We start from the raw sequence: 19,966 nt of genomic DNA, 5'->3' as shown, positions 1-19,966 counted from the left end.
GCCCTAATTTAGCGAAAGTGATCTTTGTTTGCATAAGAAATGACCATGAAACTAAGCATTTATAGCAAAGATGTGTGCCTAGATTTTACAAAAGTTTGATCATAATAAAATGACTTTTTCTAAGTTAAGGGCTATCAAAGTTCATATGCTCTAATACCCTCAAACCATATTTATGTTACATTGCAACTATCTTTCAATAGAAATTCTTCTTTGTTCTTCCATACAAATTCTGAGGAGAAATACCATCAGGTTTTTTCTCTTAATAATACGAGTGAAGGAGAATTCAAGAGAATATTTCTAATGTGCTCATAATGCCATCTAATGCACCCAGTGACGTAACTATGGGGGAAGAGGGGATAGATCCCCCCTCCCCCCAAAGCCTCTGAGAAATAAAAAAGTTTTTAAAAACTATTGTCTAGTTTTGAATTTTAATAACTGCATCTGCTGAAAGTTAAATTTTTAGTGCCACAATGATGTAAAATGTATATCCAGGCATGTCATTTTTCAAAAATTTTCCCGTAAAAGTTTCCTGGGGGGAGGGGGTCGCCACCCCAGGCCCCAAAGTATATTCCTAGTTACGCCACTGAATGCACCTTTATTCTATGGAGTTGGGGTCGTACCGAGACATTCTCAGGTTTAGGAACACATGACAATCCATTGCATATTTGGGCTACAAAAAAAAGTTAGTTTGCCTTGCTTGAATTCCATCAATCAAAAGCATAGCAACCCACATCAGAGGACACCTATTTTTCCACTGTGCAATACTGGCGGCACATTCTTTGTAGGGATAATATTTTTCCCAATTGAACATATACTCACAGGGATATGTTCATTTCCTTCCTGTCAGGCATTTTTCAAAGCATTGAAGATCCAATAGGATTCAGTTATTTAAAAATCAGCTGCAAAAAAATTAATTTTAGGGTGCCTTCACGTAGAGGATGTTTCCTTTTAGAGTGCTACGAACTGAATTACTGCTGTTTCAGCAAGAAATCAATAATATTCTGGTTGGCGATGCTTGGCCTCGATAGTTCCTCCTGGAACCCATACCAGCCATATTCAGCAAATAAATCAGAGTCTACGTGGATGTGAGAGATTTTCAACACAGTAGTAAACAAGACGAAACAAAGATGAACTATTGCAATTTGACAGAGTTGATGGTGGCAGGATGGGTGTTGATTGTTTCTCTAAAAAGTTATTATCTGGCAATTTAATTATATTGGATATGTATGTATTCAGTTCCTCATGCCTATTGCTCCATATTATTACTGGGGTCAAGTTTTGTGTTAATACACTTAGAATGTAGACAGATCTTCAAAATTTTAAAATTCACTGTATTTCATTAATAAGAAACTCAACAACAAACTATTCCAAAATAAAATAATAGACAGTTAAAACCATGTATATAGATACATTCCATATGTAAAAATGTTTGTATACATTTCATTTTAAATGATGAGCTAATTTGTTCCTTTCATTGACAAAAGTATATAAACACTAATAATTCAGTACCAAAACCAAAAACAAACAAGAGATAATGACCAAATAGACTATTTAAATAAGGATTCACATAATACATTGGATAACTTGCATTACACCATCCCGCTAATATAATTATCATGCTTCTTAGCTAAATCATCAACAATTTTGGATTCTATTTCAATATTATCAGCTATCTCTTGATCATTTAAAGTCACTTCATAATCAGTATCTGGAAAAACAAACACGACCCTGAACTTTCTTGTTTGGAGTATGTTTGCAATCACAAGCTGAAATGGAGAGAAATCTATCAGAAATTAAAACTAAACATATCAAAATATCTACCAAATATACTTTAAAATAAACACTACCTTGTGATTATATTTTTTTAAAGCCTCCCTAGATTTTTTAATCAGCAGTGCTGTATCCGTCTCTAATTTGAAGGATACCACATAGGCATTTGGAACCCACATATTAACAAGGGGTTTCAGGACTTTAGGAACCAACTGAAGTGATATGGTAGGAGGCCCTGCATCTGACTGCATTTTGTGTGTTGGCTGAAATTTAGAGTAAAATAGCATTAGAAGTCAAATATTCTGCAAATTATTGTTTTTTATAGGAAATGGTATAGCAGCTATCACATAAACAGCAAACATCATTAAAGTACATAATACACTATCCTACGCAGAAGCATGTTTTAAACCCCTAATACAGAAAAAAGGACCTAATTCTCACCATATGAAATTGTTGACGGGCATTTCTTCTACCCAGACAAGCAGTCTAAAATAATTTATCGCAGATATGTGGCACCATGCAAGACACCAGATATTATAATTATTAAAGTAATTATGAAAGGAAAATATTACCTACTTTCTGCTTTACTACTACTTTGTAATTAAGGTATAATATTAGTGATGCTGGTCAAAAGTATGGGTTAAAGAAATCACCCTGTGAGTAGATATGTACCAAACCCTGGCAGCACCCAAAATTTCCTTCAAAAAATGACAAATCAATTTTACAACAGCACTTAAAATATAATAGTTACACTGTATGGACTTGAGCATCAGACAACTATGTTCTTCATTTTAGGAACCTAATGAATGCAAAATTACAAGGGCAGTTTCTTTTCTCAACCATGGGCCATAAATAAAAACAAAGGGAATGTTTAAAAATTATATTATTGCTAAAATAATGCGCACTTGTGGAAACTTTTCAAAATGATCACCTCAATAAATAAGAAATTGGTCATAAGGGGACCGTAGGGACCACATGCTTCACCTTCAAACAGTTTAGTTTCGACCCACACACAGAGTACGAAGTATGGTTGAATGAAGTAGAGGATCGGCCTACCGCCTTTAGATGCATGGGGCCCTCATATTTTTACAACAAACAGGAGAATGGTGAACACAAACTGGCCATTCGATTTTTAAGCTCGATGTTTTAACCTCTCTACATATATGTCAAACGTAATGGGTCGAAACCATTCCCTCTTATCCCCCTTCACTCAACTTCTGGGATTGACACTTAACTATGAGCAGCAAAGTTTCGATTAATTTAGCTTCATTTGTTGGAGTAGTTCCGTACCTGGTCAAAACTAAACTCCTTGGTAATTTTAATTTCGTGCGGGCACGAAACTAAACCTAGGCTTCGTATTTTCGTTTCCCTCTGGATCGAAAAAAAAAAAAAAATTTCGTTTCACTTGCCATCCCTGATGAAAACCATAAGCAAAACTCATTTTTAGTCCCAAAACCCAATAGCCATAACGTTTCAATAGTTGAAGGCCTGAATTTTCTAATTGCAACGTGAATTCTCATTCATCCATAGTTGTCATTATCCTTTGTTTAGGATTTACCATATTGAATCAATGTCTCATCTCCAATCACAATCGATTAAAAGTAGTATTCTTTTTATGCGGCATAAAGGCCAAGTAATGTCAACACTGAAGCCATTCAGTGAGTTTTTTGGTTGTCACTACACATTTTGCACTTGGTGGGAGAATCAGTTGAGGTAGCCATGTCTACGAGACTATAGACTGACAAATTACCATTAAAAAAGACAGAAAGTGAAGAACAGCGGGCACACAGGCGCCCACTATACCCACAACCTGCCTGTCGTTTTATGCCATTTATGCTGAGCCATTGGAGGTGGAAAAACAAGCTGCCCACGAATACCTAATTCAACTACATTAACATGGGTTCAATTTTATCCATTGCGTTAAAAACCTTGAAAATTTAGAAAAAAATCTATATTTCAACGCTTTACAAACTTCTATACCTTTGATATCCTATACGTATAACGAAAGGCTCATGCAGACTCTCCTATACGAGGGATTCAATGCATTGCATTTGGAGAAAAGAACAATTCTTTTTCTAGTTCTCAATCCATTCCAAAACTTTATATGAAATATTAACCCTTTCGAAACAGTGAAGTTCTCACCTTAGCGTGACTGCTGTACTGAGCCCCGAGAGATTCTTCTGTCCCCTCTGTAAGGAACATTTTTGCAGGACATTGGTGAAGTAGGGAGTCGCGGATAATCACACTCTCTCAACCCCAACCTTTTTCGACCCTTCCTAGCGGGAACTCCGCATTATCTCGGACTCCGAGGGTAGTTGGGCTCCCTCCTTTCAGGGTTTATAACTCTACCAGCACCATTGGTTTGCGGTCAATCATGCTTTTTTTATATACATTAGCTATATGGATAATTGTTGCTTGAATGTAAATTTCAGACTTTGAACGAAGCTCTACGGTCAATATTAACGCATTTAATGCAGCAACAATTTCCATGCTGATGTTCATAGTGAAATAGAGAAATAAGTTAATACTTATCGTAGAATTTCATTTAAAAATTATAAACACTGCTCAAAAGACAAATAATTCAATTCTTAGTTTATATTTTTGAGGAAGGAACAAATATTTATTTCGAAAAATGACTGGATAAACAATTGTATGACCGCAGTCCATTACCGCTACAAGGGGTAATATTAGACGAGGGGTCTGGGTGCCTGCTCCTCGATTCAGAGGGTACGGCCTAAGCCCCGCAGTGCTGGGTCCCGAAACAAAGACATCCCACACTCGCGACCATCATAAAAGGGGGATAGCTAGGAAACGTATACATTTGGCATTCGTTCACCTACATAGGAAAATCTCCAATGAAAATATATACGGCTTTCGTCTCCCGGGTCAAGAAACGTCCAGTCCATATTTACGTCTTCATTACGGAAAAGGTTAAGAACCTAAATACTAAAAACAAAATCATGTTACTAAAAAACAGAAACCAAAAATTTACTTACTGAAAAAATACTCATCAGAAGAGCAATTTCACACCTCAGACATCATGTGACATTCACAGAGAAACTTGAAGTTATAAGCTTCTTAAACTATTTTTCATCTCCACTACACTCAAAAGGAGCTTCTAAAAAATATCTTCTAGAAATCCCAAAGGTTTTCTCTACATGCATTTCGGCAGGGTTTTTAAATGTTACCCAAATTATCCTTTATGGGCACTGTGGGGTTACGTCGTTAAATCTTGAAGATTGTGCACGTAAGCCCCAGACATAGCGAACTCCAATCGTCGGTCACAAGCTGGTTCAGGGAAAGACTCCACAAACAAGAAATCAGCACACAAGAAACAATTGTCAAAAAAATTGTATTGACATTGCTTACATCTGAAGCTGTATAATTTTGCTAAAATCACCCATGCCAGTCACGGCGTCCATCTACCACAAGCGCCCGAGCAAAAAGAGGCCTTGCATACTCCGAGACGTGTCAGGGTGGAGGGGAGGGATTTTGCCAAGGAGTGGAGGGGTAAAAAGGGCGATGTTCAATCAGCTGCGAATCTGCCCCCAAAAATCGCCCCTGTTGACTCGCAGCTCCGCCAAGCATCAATCATCCCTGCAGGGGTAGGAGGGGGGAACAGCGTGCAGGCCGGAATTTTCCCCTCAATCTTCTGAGTTGGAGACATTACTGGGAAATTCATTGGAATGAGGAACTTGCATGGGTCGTAGATTGCTCTAAAAACTATTTTGAATAAGTCAAATGGATACATTAGGTCGCAAAAATACCTTCAGTTTCTCCATTCAACATCAAAAGAAATAAAAAAATTGCATTTAAAATCGAGAAAAATTTCTCTGAGCCGACCACTGCGCGAAGACACCCGAGCGTTGCCGAGGCCAGGCGTGACGTCATAGGTGCCTAAACAACCGTAGGGAGTAGGGAAATACGCTGAGCGCATGGTGTAAAATTTGTTTTGAGGGAGTATTTAGCCGCTCATCGTCATTTTATTTTGTTCTGTTATTCTTGGGCAAGTTTTCCTATTGCTATTGTGCCTAGATTATTTCTTGGGATATTAATAATGCGGCATCGGGATGATGAAGTACAAGCGTTTCACTTCGTTTGTTTTGGTTATCAGAAAAATGGATGATAACGTTGCCACTCGTTCGAATAGTACACCTGAAATTCATCTACGTCTACATAATACCCCGCAAGCCGCCTAAAAGGCGTGTGGCATGGGGTGTTAGGACACCAAAAATTGATGCCACGACCCTCATGGAATTTGTTGAGACAAATTATTGCTATACGTCGGCGGCAAATCGAGTTGTAAAAGAAACTTGTAATACTGGAGGATAACGATCGTAAGCTGTGCTGTTGACATTAGAGTAAGCTGTGCTGTTGAATTTGGCAACGCCGGATTAACGGAGAAGGTAGTCCTATCCGTCCTACGGTACGAATTCACAGCAAAACAGTCTGCACACAATCCACATGTGAGATCGTGAATCGGTTCCGCTGCCAACACACACAAACAAGCTACAACCTATTTCAATAATATAGGTAAATCCATAAACAATATTCTAGCATATACCATAAAAATATAGTGGGGAATAGGCACATACTCTTATCAAAAACTGGATGTCACTATCACATTCTTATATTCATCACGTACAACTTACAATAACAGAACTCGTTATGATGAATACAACTATTTATTCACTGATTTAAACCCTTAAATCAGCCCACACAAGTGACATTTCTCACTACTATTCGTTGAAATAATGGAATAACAAACTTCACACACAGTCTTTATTTCAATAGCGTGATCGTGAAATGTCGTATCTACGGTGAACAACGGAGATTAGCACGCCACTGACAATTTTTACACTACTGTTAGATATTTATCGATAGCGTAATAGCACTTTTTACAATTCAATCACGATGGAACACTGATAACTCTTGGCCGATATTTTTCAACCTTGTCAAACTTTGTGCATTACAACCACTGGCACTGTGATTATTAGCAGTAGCTTAACGGGAGATGTCACGTTGAAAATAACACTATTTTGGCACAAAAATGTTCCAAGATGTCTCCAATCAGCGAGCAAAAGTTGCATTGACTGGAATTCACCCCATAATACAAGCACAGACAGTCCTAAACCACGAATTCTCCGGTACCTACGAATAAACGGATGAAGTTATTGTATATAAAAGCTAAGCGGACATCAGTAAACATCAAAATCGTTCTAATTACATACTTAAATGAATGATATGCCGTCGATAACATCAACTTACAATTAACGTATCCCCCTTCCAATGGCCGTGGCTCAGACTCCTACAACGATGTTATTTAGGTATTATCAAATTTTTGGTTTAACTGCTCCAGTTTTATATTTTATGCCCTTACTCAGATATTAATATTATAAATAGTGCAAAATACGAGGGCTTCCAAGCCTCTATCGTCGGATATTTATCTTTAAATATAAAATAATCAACACGTCTAACAAACGAAGCTCTCACAACTGCTGGCAACTATTACAAACAATCACAACAATAGCTTCGCGTGATGTTTAGGCACCTTTGACGTCATCGAGGCTTCGTCGGCAGTGGCATGGGGGGTGAGGGAGTTTTTCCCGCGCTTTAAAATTCGTTATATTTATCATTAAATATCTCGCGAACGAAAACTCACATTTACATGCGGTTTTCTTTGTTGTATTCAGAAAATAATTTTCTGTCCGCCTATGAAATAAAAAAAATTCATGCAAGTTCCCCATTCATGGAGGGGAGAGACATAGTGGGGTGAGATGTTGGAGGGAGAGAGAGTTGTGATAGGACTATGATAATATGTACTTCTCACTCCAAACTCCATACTTGTGCCTCAGCACCCATTTCCCCTCGATTGCCAAGGAGTAGGTATTCCTCCGCAGTACTCCTATATAAGTCTTGCTCTCCAGGTATGGCTAGTTCGGAGGCTGATTCGGAGGCTGATTTCGGAGGCTGATTACAGAGGCTGATTATCGGAGACAAGAGTCTCCGAGACTTTGCGCAAAAATCCTTTGAGTGAAAAACCTTAGCTTTAAGTCCTTAGTGGGAGAAGTTCTGCGGATAAGTTCGGAGGAATCCGGAGGAATTTCTGGGGGAGGGGGGGTACCAGAAATTTGGGGGGGAAATATACACTAAAAAATGCCACAGCACCTTCATTGAGTTTTCTAAAGGATTTCCAGACATCAAGCTTTTTTGAGGAAGAGCCCATCACAACACTTATAGCATGATTCCATGGCCATATCTTTGTTTATCAAGTCCAATTCAAAAATATATGTTGCTTATCCTGTAAATTTAAACTTATAAGTGTAAATAAAATTGTTGTCTTGTGATTTAAAATATTGCATAATTCTCTACCAGGGTCTTTAACATTTTATGAGTGAAATTTGCTTCAAACTCTCAAGTAATATTTCCAACAGTGGAAAGTTTCTGACGAAGTCTTATGGCAGTTGACTAGAAATTAACAGAACAATGCAATTTAAGAGCTGTTAATGTAACATAATAGGAAAATTTATCATGGTCTAATCAACGCATCATCGAACATTGCAAAAAGGTAACTTTTAGTTTTATCTAAACCAATGCATTACCAATTTGGTTAACACATGCACACGTAGTAATACAGAGATGAGTGAAGATTCCCACAGCTAATAGAAAGGTTTGGCTCTCCATTTGATTGAAACTTTAAGCGATGGAAATCAATAACTAAACCATTACATCTCCATCCTACCAGTTCCCACATGCAACTACAATGGGCCAGCAGGGGCAAGGTACTTGAAGTTCAGGGAGCCCTCACGAAGGGATAATAACAAATTTTCATGTTGCCTGTTGCTAACAATACTGTTTTATGCTCTATATATCTAACCTCTCGCGGCTGAGCTTAAAGTCACTGAGTGCGTCCACCACATTGCGGATGGTGGGTCGGCCTCTAGAAATAAGCCGGTAGATACCATAGTGGTACAGGTTTACATGCCTATGATAGGTTACGAAGATGAAGAAGTCAAAAACGTCTATGATGACATAAGGGGTGAAGAAAATGTTATTGTTTTAGGTGATAGGAACCCTGTCATTCACAAAGGTCAGGATGGAAGAATAACCGGAAAATACGGACTAGGAAATTGAAATGAAAGAGGAGAGAGGCTTCTTGAATTCTGCACTGAACATAGGCTAGTGGTTGCCAATACTTTATTCAAAAACAAAGGAAGATACACGTGGAAGATGCCAGGAGACCTTAGAAGATACCAAATCAACTCCTTTCTAGTGAAACAAATATTCAGGAACCAGGTGAAGGACTGCAAAAGCTACCCAGGGGCAGATATCGACAGTGACCATAACTTTGTTATGATGAAATGCCACTTAAAATTTTAAAAATTGAAGAAAGTCGTGAAAAACATATGGAAGGTTGGAAAATTGAAGGAGGTTCAGCATCAACCGGTTTTTAACAAAGCTGCAGGAAAGAGAATAAAGGAGGATACGACCAATAAATCAGTTGGAAAACCATTAGAAGTGGTCTGTAGACTGCAGCTGAGGAAGTTCTTGGTAAAAGAAAAGTCGTTTAAAAAAAACACGGATCACGCAGAAAGTGTTGGATCTCATTGAAGAAAGACGAAAATATAAGTCTGCAAAAACAGAGGAAGGGCAGAATTGTTACAAGAGAATAAGGAACGAAATATGTCGTAAAGCGAGGAAGACTAGAGAAACGTGGATGAAAAATATTTGTGAAGATGTACAAAACAATCTTATGCATGGAAAAGTAGAGGCCACCTTTAAGATAGTGAGGAACCACTTTAAGGAAATGAGTAAGATATAATACCCTATAAGCAAAAACGGAGAAATAATGATCGAAAATGAAGGCAAAGGGAAGAGACAGAAGGAATATCTGGAAGATTAGTACAAAGGAATTAGCCTTATCAAAAATGCGAAGGAAGAGGTTGAGGATGATAAGGAAGCCCCAATTTTAAGATAAGAATTTGATGCGGCTATGAGAGACCTTTGAATAAATAAAGCATCTGGAATTGATGATATTCCCTCAGAGCTAATTAAAAATGCAGGAGAAAAGATGTTGAACCAGCTATACAAAATCATAAAGTGACTGGTGAGATATCAAAGGACTTCAAGAAGGAACATTTTATGTAATCCCAATTCCTAAGAGGAAAATAACTGAGAACTGTTAAGATTTTAGGACCATAAGCCTGACTACCCATGCATCGAAGATACTGACAAGGATCATCCAAAGAAGAATAGAACAAAGAGCAGTAGAGTACCTGGATGAGGACCAATTTGGATTCAGAAAAAGCAGAGGCACAAGGGAAGCAATATTGGCTCTTCAGCTGCCCATAGAGAAGAGAATGGAAAAGAACAAACCAATGTTCGTTGCATTTATGGACTTAGAGAAGGCATATGACAATGTGGATTGTAACACAATGCTTGGAATTCTACAAGAAATTGGAGTTCTTTATGGTGACGGAAGAGTCATCCACAGTTTATACTAAAACCAAGTGGTGTTAATAAAAATCAGGGCCCAGCTGTGAAGAAGCAAGAATTAGGAAAGAAGTGAGACAAGGCTGTGCTTTGTCACCCGTAATTTTCAACGTTTACATCGAGAAAGCAATTGTGAAATCAAAGAAAAGGCTTCAGGAGTGAATAACCCTGGAGAAAAAATTACGTAGCATGCTAAGATTTTCCGATGACATAGCAGTCATAGAAGAAACAGAAAAGGATTTGAAAAATATTTTGGTTAATAAGGGTACGGTAATGGGTATATATGAGCTGAAAATAAGCACAAAGAAAATCAAGATGTTAGTATGCAGCAGAAGAGAAGAAGTCAAGACTAAGAGTTAATAGGGAAGCAAAAACTGGCAGAGGGGGATGAATTTTGTTATTTGGGAGGCAGGATAACTAGCAACGGGAGAAGCAAGAAAGAAATTATCAGTAGAATAGCCCAAGCGATGAGAGCATTCCACCAAAAGAAAGACCTGCTTACAGCGGAAAACTTAAATATGGAAGTAAAGAAACAATTTATAAGAACTTACTTTTGAAGTATGCTCCTCAACCAAAGTGAGGCATGCAAAATAACAGCAGTGGAGAAAGCAAGGATAGATAGCCTTCAAAATGTGGTGCCATAGAAGAATGATGAGGATCAAGAAGATGGAACAACCTTATAGGCAACATCCTGAGACATGATGGCCTGATGAAGACAATCTTCGAGGGTCAAGTGGATGGCAAGAATGGAAGAGGAAGACCTTGAATGAAATATGCATATGGAACAGGTAAAGAAGAATGTGAAATAGAATAAATACATAGGTGTGAAAAGATTAGCTGATAGGAGAAATTAGTGGAGAGCTGCATCAAACCTATCATAGGATTGTTGGCCAGTGATGATGATGACATCCAACCTCTAAAATAATAAAAACTATAGTAAGCAAATCATTTTTATGCTTGAATAATTAATTTTTAACCATGTTTCTCAGTCTTGAGAGATTCAATATACCTTCACCCTTTAAAATATATTAAAGATTTTTTTTCACTCCATTTTGATTTCCTAATTTTCCTCCAGATAGATGCAATTTTTATGCATAGCAACATTCAAATGTTAATAATTTTAAATTGTAAATCAATTATACTATTAACACCTTGGCTAGATAAAGGTAGTAATTTTGTGAGGAACAATTAACTACATTAAAAGGCCTGAGGATAAGCAATACCTCTCAATGAAATGAAAGTTCTGAAGGATCTCCATAGGATAGTTAATCAAAATTATTATACATCAATCACCAACACAAAAGTCAACATGCATTTTAACATAACTAGTGAAATAAAAACTTTCATCATAAAATTTATTTATCCTCATTTCTTAAGGCCTGTTTACATGGTACATTAACACGTACGGGTTAATGTCTAAATGTATGAACGCGAGAATGAACGCCAAAATGCACCGTGTAGCCACCCAACTTGTGCGAATGCATGCACAGAAAATAGAACCTGTTCTAATTTGGTTCATGCATTCGTACATGTTCCGTTCCGGTCCACAAAAATCATTCATGCAAACGTACATTAACTCGTACGTGTTGATGTATCGTGTAAACAGGCCTTTAGGGAATTATTTAAGGAAGGGCAGTTACCCCTCTGTCACCCAATTTAATCAAAGCTTGATTAGCATGAAATGAAATAAAACTTGAATTAAAAATATAGAATACAAAAAGATCAATGCAATCTCACCATTTTATCCATGGGGACATAGAAATCAGACACAGCAGCAGCAAGATAAAGCATTGCTCTCGAGCCGATCGAAGACAGACTCTCTGATGCAGCACGCAGAAGCCACATGTAGTCAGACAATGTAGTGAAAGGCACCTGAAGCAGACGCCCTGATCTCTCTACCTCCTGATACTGGTGTAGAATAGGCCGCAAGAGTTCCACGTTGCTCCCTTTAACTGCAACAGCCACTTTTAAGAATGGGTAGACAAGGCCAATAGTCTATAAAATAAATATTGGCTTTGGTTAAATTATTGGGGTCACTTTTAATATTATGTGGCTGTGTTACTACAACAGATTCTATACAAATTGAAACAACAAATCCCCAAGTTTAGGTTTAGCATAGTCTTGACGAGCATTTTTATTTTCTATAGTAAATGTGAAGAAAATAAACGTTTAAAAAGCAGCTTGCCTTTAATGGAAAGGCACTCATTTTCGTCCACCATTTCCAACATATTCAAAAATTTTTGGCCCATAAAGTGTCGGGAAAATGGTTCTAAAGACTTCTGCCTGCGAACAAACAATCGAAGAGGGTCAATATTAGTCTTTTGATGGGCGAATTTTACATGTTACAGGGAAGTAAGGGCAGAAACTTACCGAAAAACAAATATCACGGCATATCCAGCACCCAGAAAGTATTCTGCTGACGCGGACCCCCTGGTCCCTGCACTAAAATTGTCAACAAATCTAACGGTGTTATGTTCCAACGGTATAGTCGTGCCTCCTGACTGCAAGCAATAAAATAATAGATGCATTGCACACAGTCCATGAAATTCATAGTTAGGACTTGGAAAGACGTGGCGTTAACCAAGGATAAAGGATGGAACTCACAGTGACTAAAACAATCTTTGTTTGTGGACTCTGGCGCTGGCAAAATTCTTGTAGCTTTCTCTTAGTCTCCTCAAATCCATCAGGAGGAGTCAAGGACTCATAAAATACTTCCCAGCCACTCATTTTTTTAAAACACAATCAGAAGTCTTGGTCCCAGCTTGGCAAAAATGCTAGTCACGTACCGTAAGACCACGATCAACGTCAACAGTATAAGAACACATCAAAGGTATAGCAACCTCAAGGAAGTGCACATTTGGCTATTATACATCGAAGTGTTCACCAAATCGATCCATAATCTTAGAATAATTTAAGCAGCAGAACGGATTCCCCACATACCGTAATAAATGCCTGGAAGTGGCGCAATAGGATATTCAAACAGATACTGTGCGGCGCATCGCCTTCATCCGCCTATTTTTGTCCTTAACCGTGGCAAATTTGAATAAAATAAAATCACTTGACATATAAGATTGTAGTAGCATTGTGGTAGGGCACGAGACAAACAATACCGCAATATCTTTGTATGAGACTATTTTCTTTAATCTCAAGTTTCTGCGGCAATAGCTAGTAGAGAATGTCATTTCTCGAGGTTTCGTCTACAATGTTTACTTGAACACATCACTATATACATGTTTATATTGGTTGATTTACATATTTTGGGAAAGGGAGTTGCTCTTAGGATGGTTTTAGATTACGACTTAAGTATATTTCTGCTAATAACTCATATAGTTGAATGATTTTTCTTGAGGAGGAATTGTATGAGGGAACTCCAAAAAAATTAAATTCTCATTAGCAATGACTTAAGGCATTGCCTAGGCTTGTCTTGTCAGCATACTGAGAATATTATTTTGGAAACTTCATGGACGTACTTCATTTTTCTGTATATTTTCAATAAAAACAATGTTGAAGGGTGTGCTCAATAGTTTCTTAATGTCTGTCTGCTATGATCCTGTATCGATTGTTCGATACTATCGATTGTATTGGATGTTTGTCGATTGTGTGCGCGCGCACTTCCGGTGCACGCTAGTGGTCTCTCTGTGTGTGTTCGCGCCTAATGTACCATTGAGTTGTATCCGTTTATATCCGAATATATCTTGTTGAACTAACGCTGTGTGAATCTTATTACCACTGCCATAACTCCCTATAACAGGTTATGGGCCCAGGGATCGTGCTGTGTGGTGATAGACGTTAGTGATTCGGTAAATTGGACATAATAGAAAAGGCGAGACCATGGCGGATCAAGATGAGTTGCTGGATTCGGATAGGCAAATGAATCCAATCCTGAGCAAGGATAATTACGAATATTGGAGGACCATGTCGGAGGCGTCGATGATTTTTCTGAACTGCTGGGACGCAATCAACCCCGGGCTGAGTGCTGACGAGTTGAAGAGACCAGAAAATATGCGCAAGGACAACAAGGCTCGCGCATACATTTTCCGGCATGTGCGCCCGGAGTACCTCACAGACATCAGCCATTTGAGGTCAGCCAAGGAGTGTTGGGACACCTTAGAAGAGATTCATGGGAGGGCTACATCCATGGATATAGCTATGTGTCTCCGAGAGCTGGGTAGCATTGAGAAGACAGAGGCGATGGACATCTCAGCGTACACTGGGAGGATACAGGAGCTCTGCGGTAAATTAACCAAAAACGGCATCGTATTCCAAGACCACGTTGTGGCCTCCTTTATATTGGCGGGACTCGTGAAGGATCCACAGTATTCTACGTATCGCTAACGTAACGCCTATATTTAAAAGTGGAGACAAGGAACAGCCATCTAATTACAGGCCGATATCTTTAACGTCCATCTCTTGCAAAGTCCTTGAACACATCGTAGTCAGCTCGGTAATGAAACACCTAGACGCGCAAAACTTATTAATGGGAAATCAACATGGATTCAGGAAAAGCAGATCGTGCGAAACTCAGTTAGCGCTTTTCGCCCACGATATTTTAGTCTCCGGGGAAGACAACATTCCAGTAGACGCGATTTTTCTTGATTTCAAAAAGGCATTTGATAAAGTACCCCACGGAAAGTTAATAATAAAACTGAAATCTTATGGTCTAGACGAAGATGTCACTTCCTGGATTAGAGAATTTTTGAGCGACCGCGTCCAAAGAGTAGTATTAGACGGTGCAGTCTCCAATGAGGTTAGAGTCACTTCTGGCGTTCCTCAGGGTAGTGTCATTGGCCCACTCCTATTCCTTCTTTATATAAACGACATTGGCGAAGTAGTGCAGAGTAAGTTACGATTATTTGCAGACGACGCTGTAGTTTACAAAGAAATCCGTTCCAGCAAAGATATAGATGAACTAACGAATGACCTTGCTGCTATCCAAGCTTGGTGCGATGCTTGGCAGTTAGAATTAAATTTGGAAAAATGCGTCGTAATGAATTTCTGGAAGAAGAATAACTCCCTACAGCGGAACTATATCATTCGGGGCACCCAGTTAAAGGCAGTTGAATCCGTGAAATATCTAGGGGTTAGACTCAATAATGATCTATCGTGGAATAAACATATTCGAGAAATAACCGGTCAAGCTAATCGTAAAATGGGTTTTGTTAAAAGAATATTAGGAAAGTGCGACGACAAAGTGAGAGAAATTAGCTACTTTTCCCTCGTTAGGCCACATCTGGAATACGGTGCCAGTGTTTGGGACCCTCATGAAAAAGGCTTAATAACAGAGTTAGAACGCGTGCAAAGAAGAGCTGCCAGGTATGTGAAAGGTCGTTACGATAGTCTTGTTAGTGTAACTGACCTCTTAGATAAACTCGGATGGGAATCTCTGTCCGACCGTAGATTGAAAAATAGACTAAACCTTTTAGATAAATTCAAGAGCAGTGTCTTTTCTGACGAAGTTAACCATATCTTGCGGACGCCAACGTACTACGGAAGATCAGATCATATAAATAAAATAAGAGAGATAGATTGCAGAACAGACAGATTCCGAATGTCATTTTTTCCACGATCAATAAGAGATTATAACGGCAGCAATAGAACGCGTAAATAGATTGCATGACTTGTAGTGTAGCCTACTAACCTATGTAAAACTTATAGCATGTTTCTGAATTTCTATTCTATATTCTATTTCTAACAGCATATAGTAGTATAGTTTGTTATTATACGGGACGTTTCTTGGACGGTGTGGTGTGCATGTGGGAGTCCAAATGCATGCTGCATGCTGGTGATTGATCACCCCCTGCCAAACACCCTAGAGGTGGCTCGCAGGGTAATTTGTAGATGTAGATGTATGTGAGAATAACAAAGATCAATGAGAAACTGACGTCTAGGGCGGTGAAGGCAGACCTTCTGCTTGAGGAGAGAAGGATTAATGCTGCGGAGTCCTCTGAACATGGCAGTGCGTTGGCAGCGCGGAAGTTCCGCAGGACGAGAGCAGCCAACAACGGAAAGCAGAGGAGCACTGCTGATCAGAAATGCTATAAGTGTGGTAAGTGGGGCCACATTTCTTACCAGTGTGGGGCGCCAAGGGGAGACAAGTCGGAGGAAAGAAAAGGAAAAGGCGAGGAGTCACGGGAGAGACAAGAGAAAGGAGGGGACAAGCCGAAGTTTAAAGGACTCATATCGGCGTTTGCTTTGGCTTGCTCCCAAAGAAAGTGTGTTAGTTACCTAGATTCATGTGCTTCGAACCACATGACGCCAGACCGTCACCGATTTTTCGATTTCCAACCTGCCACCGGAGAAGTAAAGATTGGAAAGGGACGTCTGGCCGTGAAGGGGAAGGGAACTATTGTCATCAAGTTAGCAAACTCTTGTGGGAGCTGGACCTTGTCACTATCAAATGCTCTGTGGGTACCTGAGTTGGACGTGAATCTTGTGTCTGTCAGACAGCTGGCGAAGAAAGGTGTACAGACCGTGTTCAGATTAAATGAAGCTATTGGAGAGCATGATGACGGTGATGTGTTGTTCAATGCCTTAGTGGAAAATGGTGTATATTATTTAGAGACTGAGCCAGATGAGAGCTACGTCGCAAATGTTTCTGTCAACGATGAGTGCAATGGTGGTACAGAAATCGAAGTATTTCAGGCCAAAGCCTTCAAGAGTACGTTGTGGCACGAGAGATTAGGACATCTCCATGAAGGTGCTATGAACAGAATCCCAGGTCTTGATCTCAAGAAAGAGGATTCCAAAAGGGACGATGAATTATGTGAAGTCTGTGTGAAGGGTAAAATGACTAAGTTGCCATTTCCGAAAGTTGCTCATCACAATTGTGAACGCCCTTTAGAAATTGTCCACAGTGACGTAAGTGGCAGGGCACAGTGTCAATCGTTGGGGGGAGGTCATTATTTTGTGACTTTCATTGATGATTTCTCTCGATTCACAAATGTCAGGATAATCAAGAAAAAAAGTGAAGTATTTAAATGCTTTAGAGAATACCAGAGAGAGGTTGAGGCTCAGCATCAGGTGAAAATAAGTGTTTTTCAATCAGACAATGGTGGCGAATACACAAGTGTTGAGTTTGAGAATTATTTGAAGGCTGAGGGTATTCTGCATCGGAAAAGTGTGCCTAGAAACCCCGAGCAAAATGGTGTGTCTGAACGTGCCAATAGAACACTAGTGGAAATGGCAAGGTGTTTGCTTATTCAAGCAGGGCTTCCTGTTTTCTTGTGGGCTGAAGCAATAAGTTCAGCATGTCATATCAGAAATTTGTGTCCATCGTCTGCAATTGAGAACAAAATTCCCTTGGAATTATGGAAAGGAGAGAAGGCTGACATCCAAGGGGAGTTTTCTAGATTGCGGGTGTTTGGTTGTAAGGTCTGGTATCTGGTGAGTCCAACTGGAAATAAGTTTGACTGTAGGGCAGATGAAGGTATTTTTGTGGGATATGATAGAGAAGTGAAGGGGTACAGAATCTATTTGCCAAAAGGTAGGAGTGTCATTATATCATGTCATGTACGTTTTGAGGAGAGGGTGTTCCCGTGTAAAGAGATGTGTGAAATCACTCACATTCCAAGGAGATGTAATGATTGGATATGGCATGTGGATGATGAAGGGACCTTTGACCCGGATGAGCCTGAAGTCCAGAGTGATGGTGAGTATGAGGAAGGAGATGATGATTTTTTCTTGGAGAACTTGATGAATGGAGATGAAAATCATGAGGGGGTACTTGACGATGGGGTTAACTTGGGAGTTGAAAATGTACTTGCTCCTAGGAGGTCTTCCAGACTTCGAAAAGAAAAGACTCATTCTTGTTGTGGGAACATTGCAATGATTTGTAGGGCTCAAGATCTGTGTGTGTCCATTTCTGTAAATGATGCCTTAAGGGGAAATGAATCTGGAAAATGGAGATTAGCTATGGAGGCTGAATTAGAGAACCTTTACAAAAAGGATGTCTGGGACATTGTCAAGAGACCGTTAAATACAAATGTGATCGATTGTAAGTGGGTTCTAAGTATTAAAAGGGACTCAAACAGACCTAAGGCTAGACTTGTAGCAAGGGGATTCTGGCAGAGACCTGGGGTGGACTTCACTGAAACCTTCAGTCCAATTGTAAAACGCAGAACATTGAGGATTTTACTTGCTCTCTGTGCTGAGAATGAATGGTGTTATGAACACATTGATGTTGAGTGCGCTTACCTGAACGGTGTCTTAGATGAGGACATATATATGGAGCAACCTGAATTTTTCGAAATTGAGGGAAAGAATAGGAACCAATATGTGTGCAAACTAAAGAAAAGTCTCTATGGGTTGAAGCAAGCAGGGAGAATGTGGTTCAAACATATAAACAATATTTTGAAGGGTATGGACTTGAAACCTTGTTTGAGTGATTCATGTGTATATGTAAATGAAACTAAGGATCTCATTGTGGCTGTGTATGTTGACGATTTTTTGATTGTTGGGAAAAAGTCTATGATTGAAGGTTTTAAGGGTAAGATTAAAGAAAAGTTGGATGTCAAAATGTTGGGCTCTGACACCCAATTTCTTTCTGTTCATCTACATATGCCTGACAGTGAGACAGTTGTGTTCGACCAATCTGCCCAAGTGAGTCAAATGTTAGAGTTATTTGATATTATGAATGAGACTGGGGTGTCAACACCTTTAGCTAAGGAGTGTGAAGCTGGTTTTGATATTGATTGTGATGAACCCTTTGATAAAAAATTGTATGAACAAGCTATTGGTCATATAATGTATGTTGCCACGGTAAGCCGTCCAGATGTTGCATGTGCCATAGGTAAACTAAGTCAAAAGTGTGTAAATCCTACTTTGTCTGATTGGAGAGCTGTGAAGCGTGTGTTTAAGTATTTGCTCAAAACGAAAGAGTTGAAACTTGTTTATCGAAAGACTGGGAAAACTTTAAGGGTGTTTTGTGATTCAGACTTCGCAGGCTGCACAGTGGACAGAAAATCCAGGAGTGGGTATGTCTTTATACTGGCTGGCAGTGCTGTGTCTTGGTTGTCAAGGAAGCAAAAGATTGTGTCTCAATCAACATGTGAGGCAGAATTTGTTGCAATGCAGGAAGCAGCTAGAGAGGTTGTATGGGTATCATCCTTGTTGAAGGAATTAGGGCAATCCTTTTACTGTCCTCAACCATGTAAAATTTTTTGTGATAACCTGGGAGCCATTTCATGGTCCAAAGATGAGGTTGTTGCCGAAAGTTCAAAGCATGTCCAAGTGCGTTACTTTTATGTCAAAGACTGTGTATCCAAGGGTTTAATATTTTATGAGCACATCCCAAGCTCTGAAAATGTAGCTGACATTTTAACCAAGGGATTAAACCGTATAAAGACTCAGAAGTTCACTAAAGAATTGGGGCTGCAACTATGAGCAAAGGGGAGTGTTGAAGGGTGTGCTCAATAGTTTCTTAATGTCTGTCTGCTATGATCCTGTATCGATTGTTCGATACTATCGATTGTATTGGATGTTTGTCGATTGTGTGCGCGCGCACTTCCGGTGCACGCTAGTGGTCTCTCTGTGTGTGTTCGCGCCTAATGTACCATTGAGTTGTATCCGTTTATATCCGAATATATCTTGTTGAACTAACGCTGTGTGAATCTTATTACCACTGCCATAACTCCCTATAACAAACAATGCCAAAACTAAAAAAACTGTAAATAATAATTATTTCCGCCTTAGCATTTTCAATGTA

General features: G+C 39.2%; 1 protein-coding gene across 1 annotated transcript; it reads right to left on the bottom strand.

Moving 5' to 3' along the window:
- Window positions 1-1,310: 1,310 nt before the first annotated feature.
- LOC124171930 (phosphopantothenate--cysteine ligase) lies at window positions 1,311-13,262 on the bottom strand. The gene is made up of 6 exons (XM_046551363.1): window positions 12,868-13,262; window positions 12,634-12,764; window positions 12,449-12,546; window positions 12,001-12,215; window positions 1,848-2,033; window positions 1,311-1,766 (listed from the first exon to the last, which is right to left on the bottom strand). Exons 1-6 carry the CDS (start codon window positions 12,988-12,990, stop codon window positions 1,590-1,592), a joined length of 930 nt encoding a protein of 309 aa, XP_046407319.1. The 5' UTR covers window positions 12,991-13,262; the 3' UTR covers window positions 1,311-1,589.
- Window positions 13,263-19,966: the final 6,704 nt, after the last annotated feature.

The sequence above is a fragment of the Ischnura elegans genome, chromosome 1 (genome assembly GCF_921293095.1).
Source record: "Ischnura elegans chromosome 1, ioIscEleg1.1, whole genome shotgun sequence".
Classification (NCBI taxonomy): Eukaryota; Metazoa; Arthropoda; class Insecta; order Odonata; family Coenagrionidae; genus Ischnura; species Ischnura elegans.
Note: the sequence above shows the minus strand (reverse complement) of the source record. Positions and strands in the feature narration are given on the sequence as shown.

Bases quoted from the DNA above. Each gene is read 5' to 3' on its own strand.
- LOC124171930 (XM_046551363.1), bottom strand. From the start codon at position 12,990: ATGAGTGGCTGGGAAGTATTTTATGAGTCCTTGACTCCTCCTGATGGA. The intron at 12,765-12,867 runs GTGAGTTCCATC...TATTGCTTGCAG, and splicing joins CAAAGATTGTTTTAGTCACT to TCAGGAGGCACGACTATACC. The intron at 12,547-12,633 runs GTAAGTTTCTGC...GTTTGTTCGCAG, and splicing joins GCCGTGATATTTGTTTTTCG to GCAGAAGTCTTTAGAACCAT.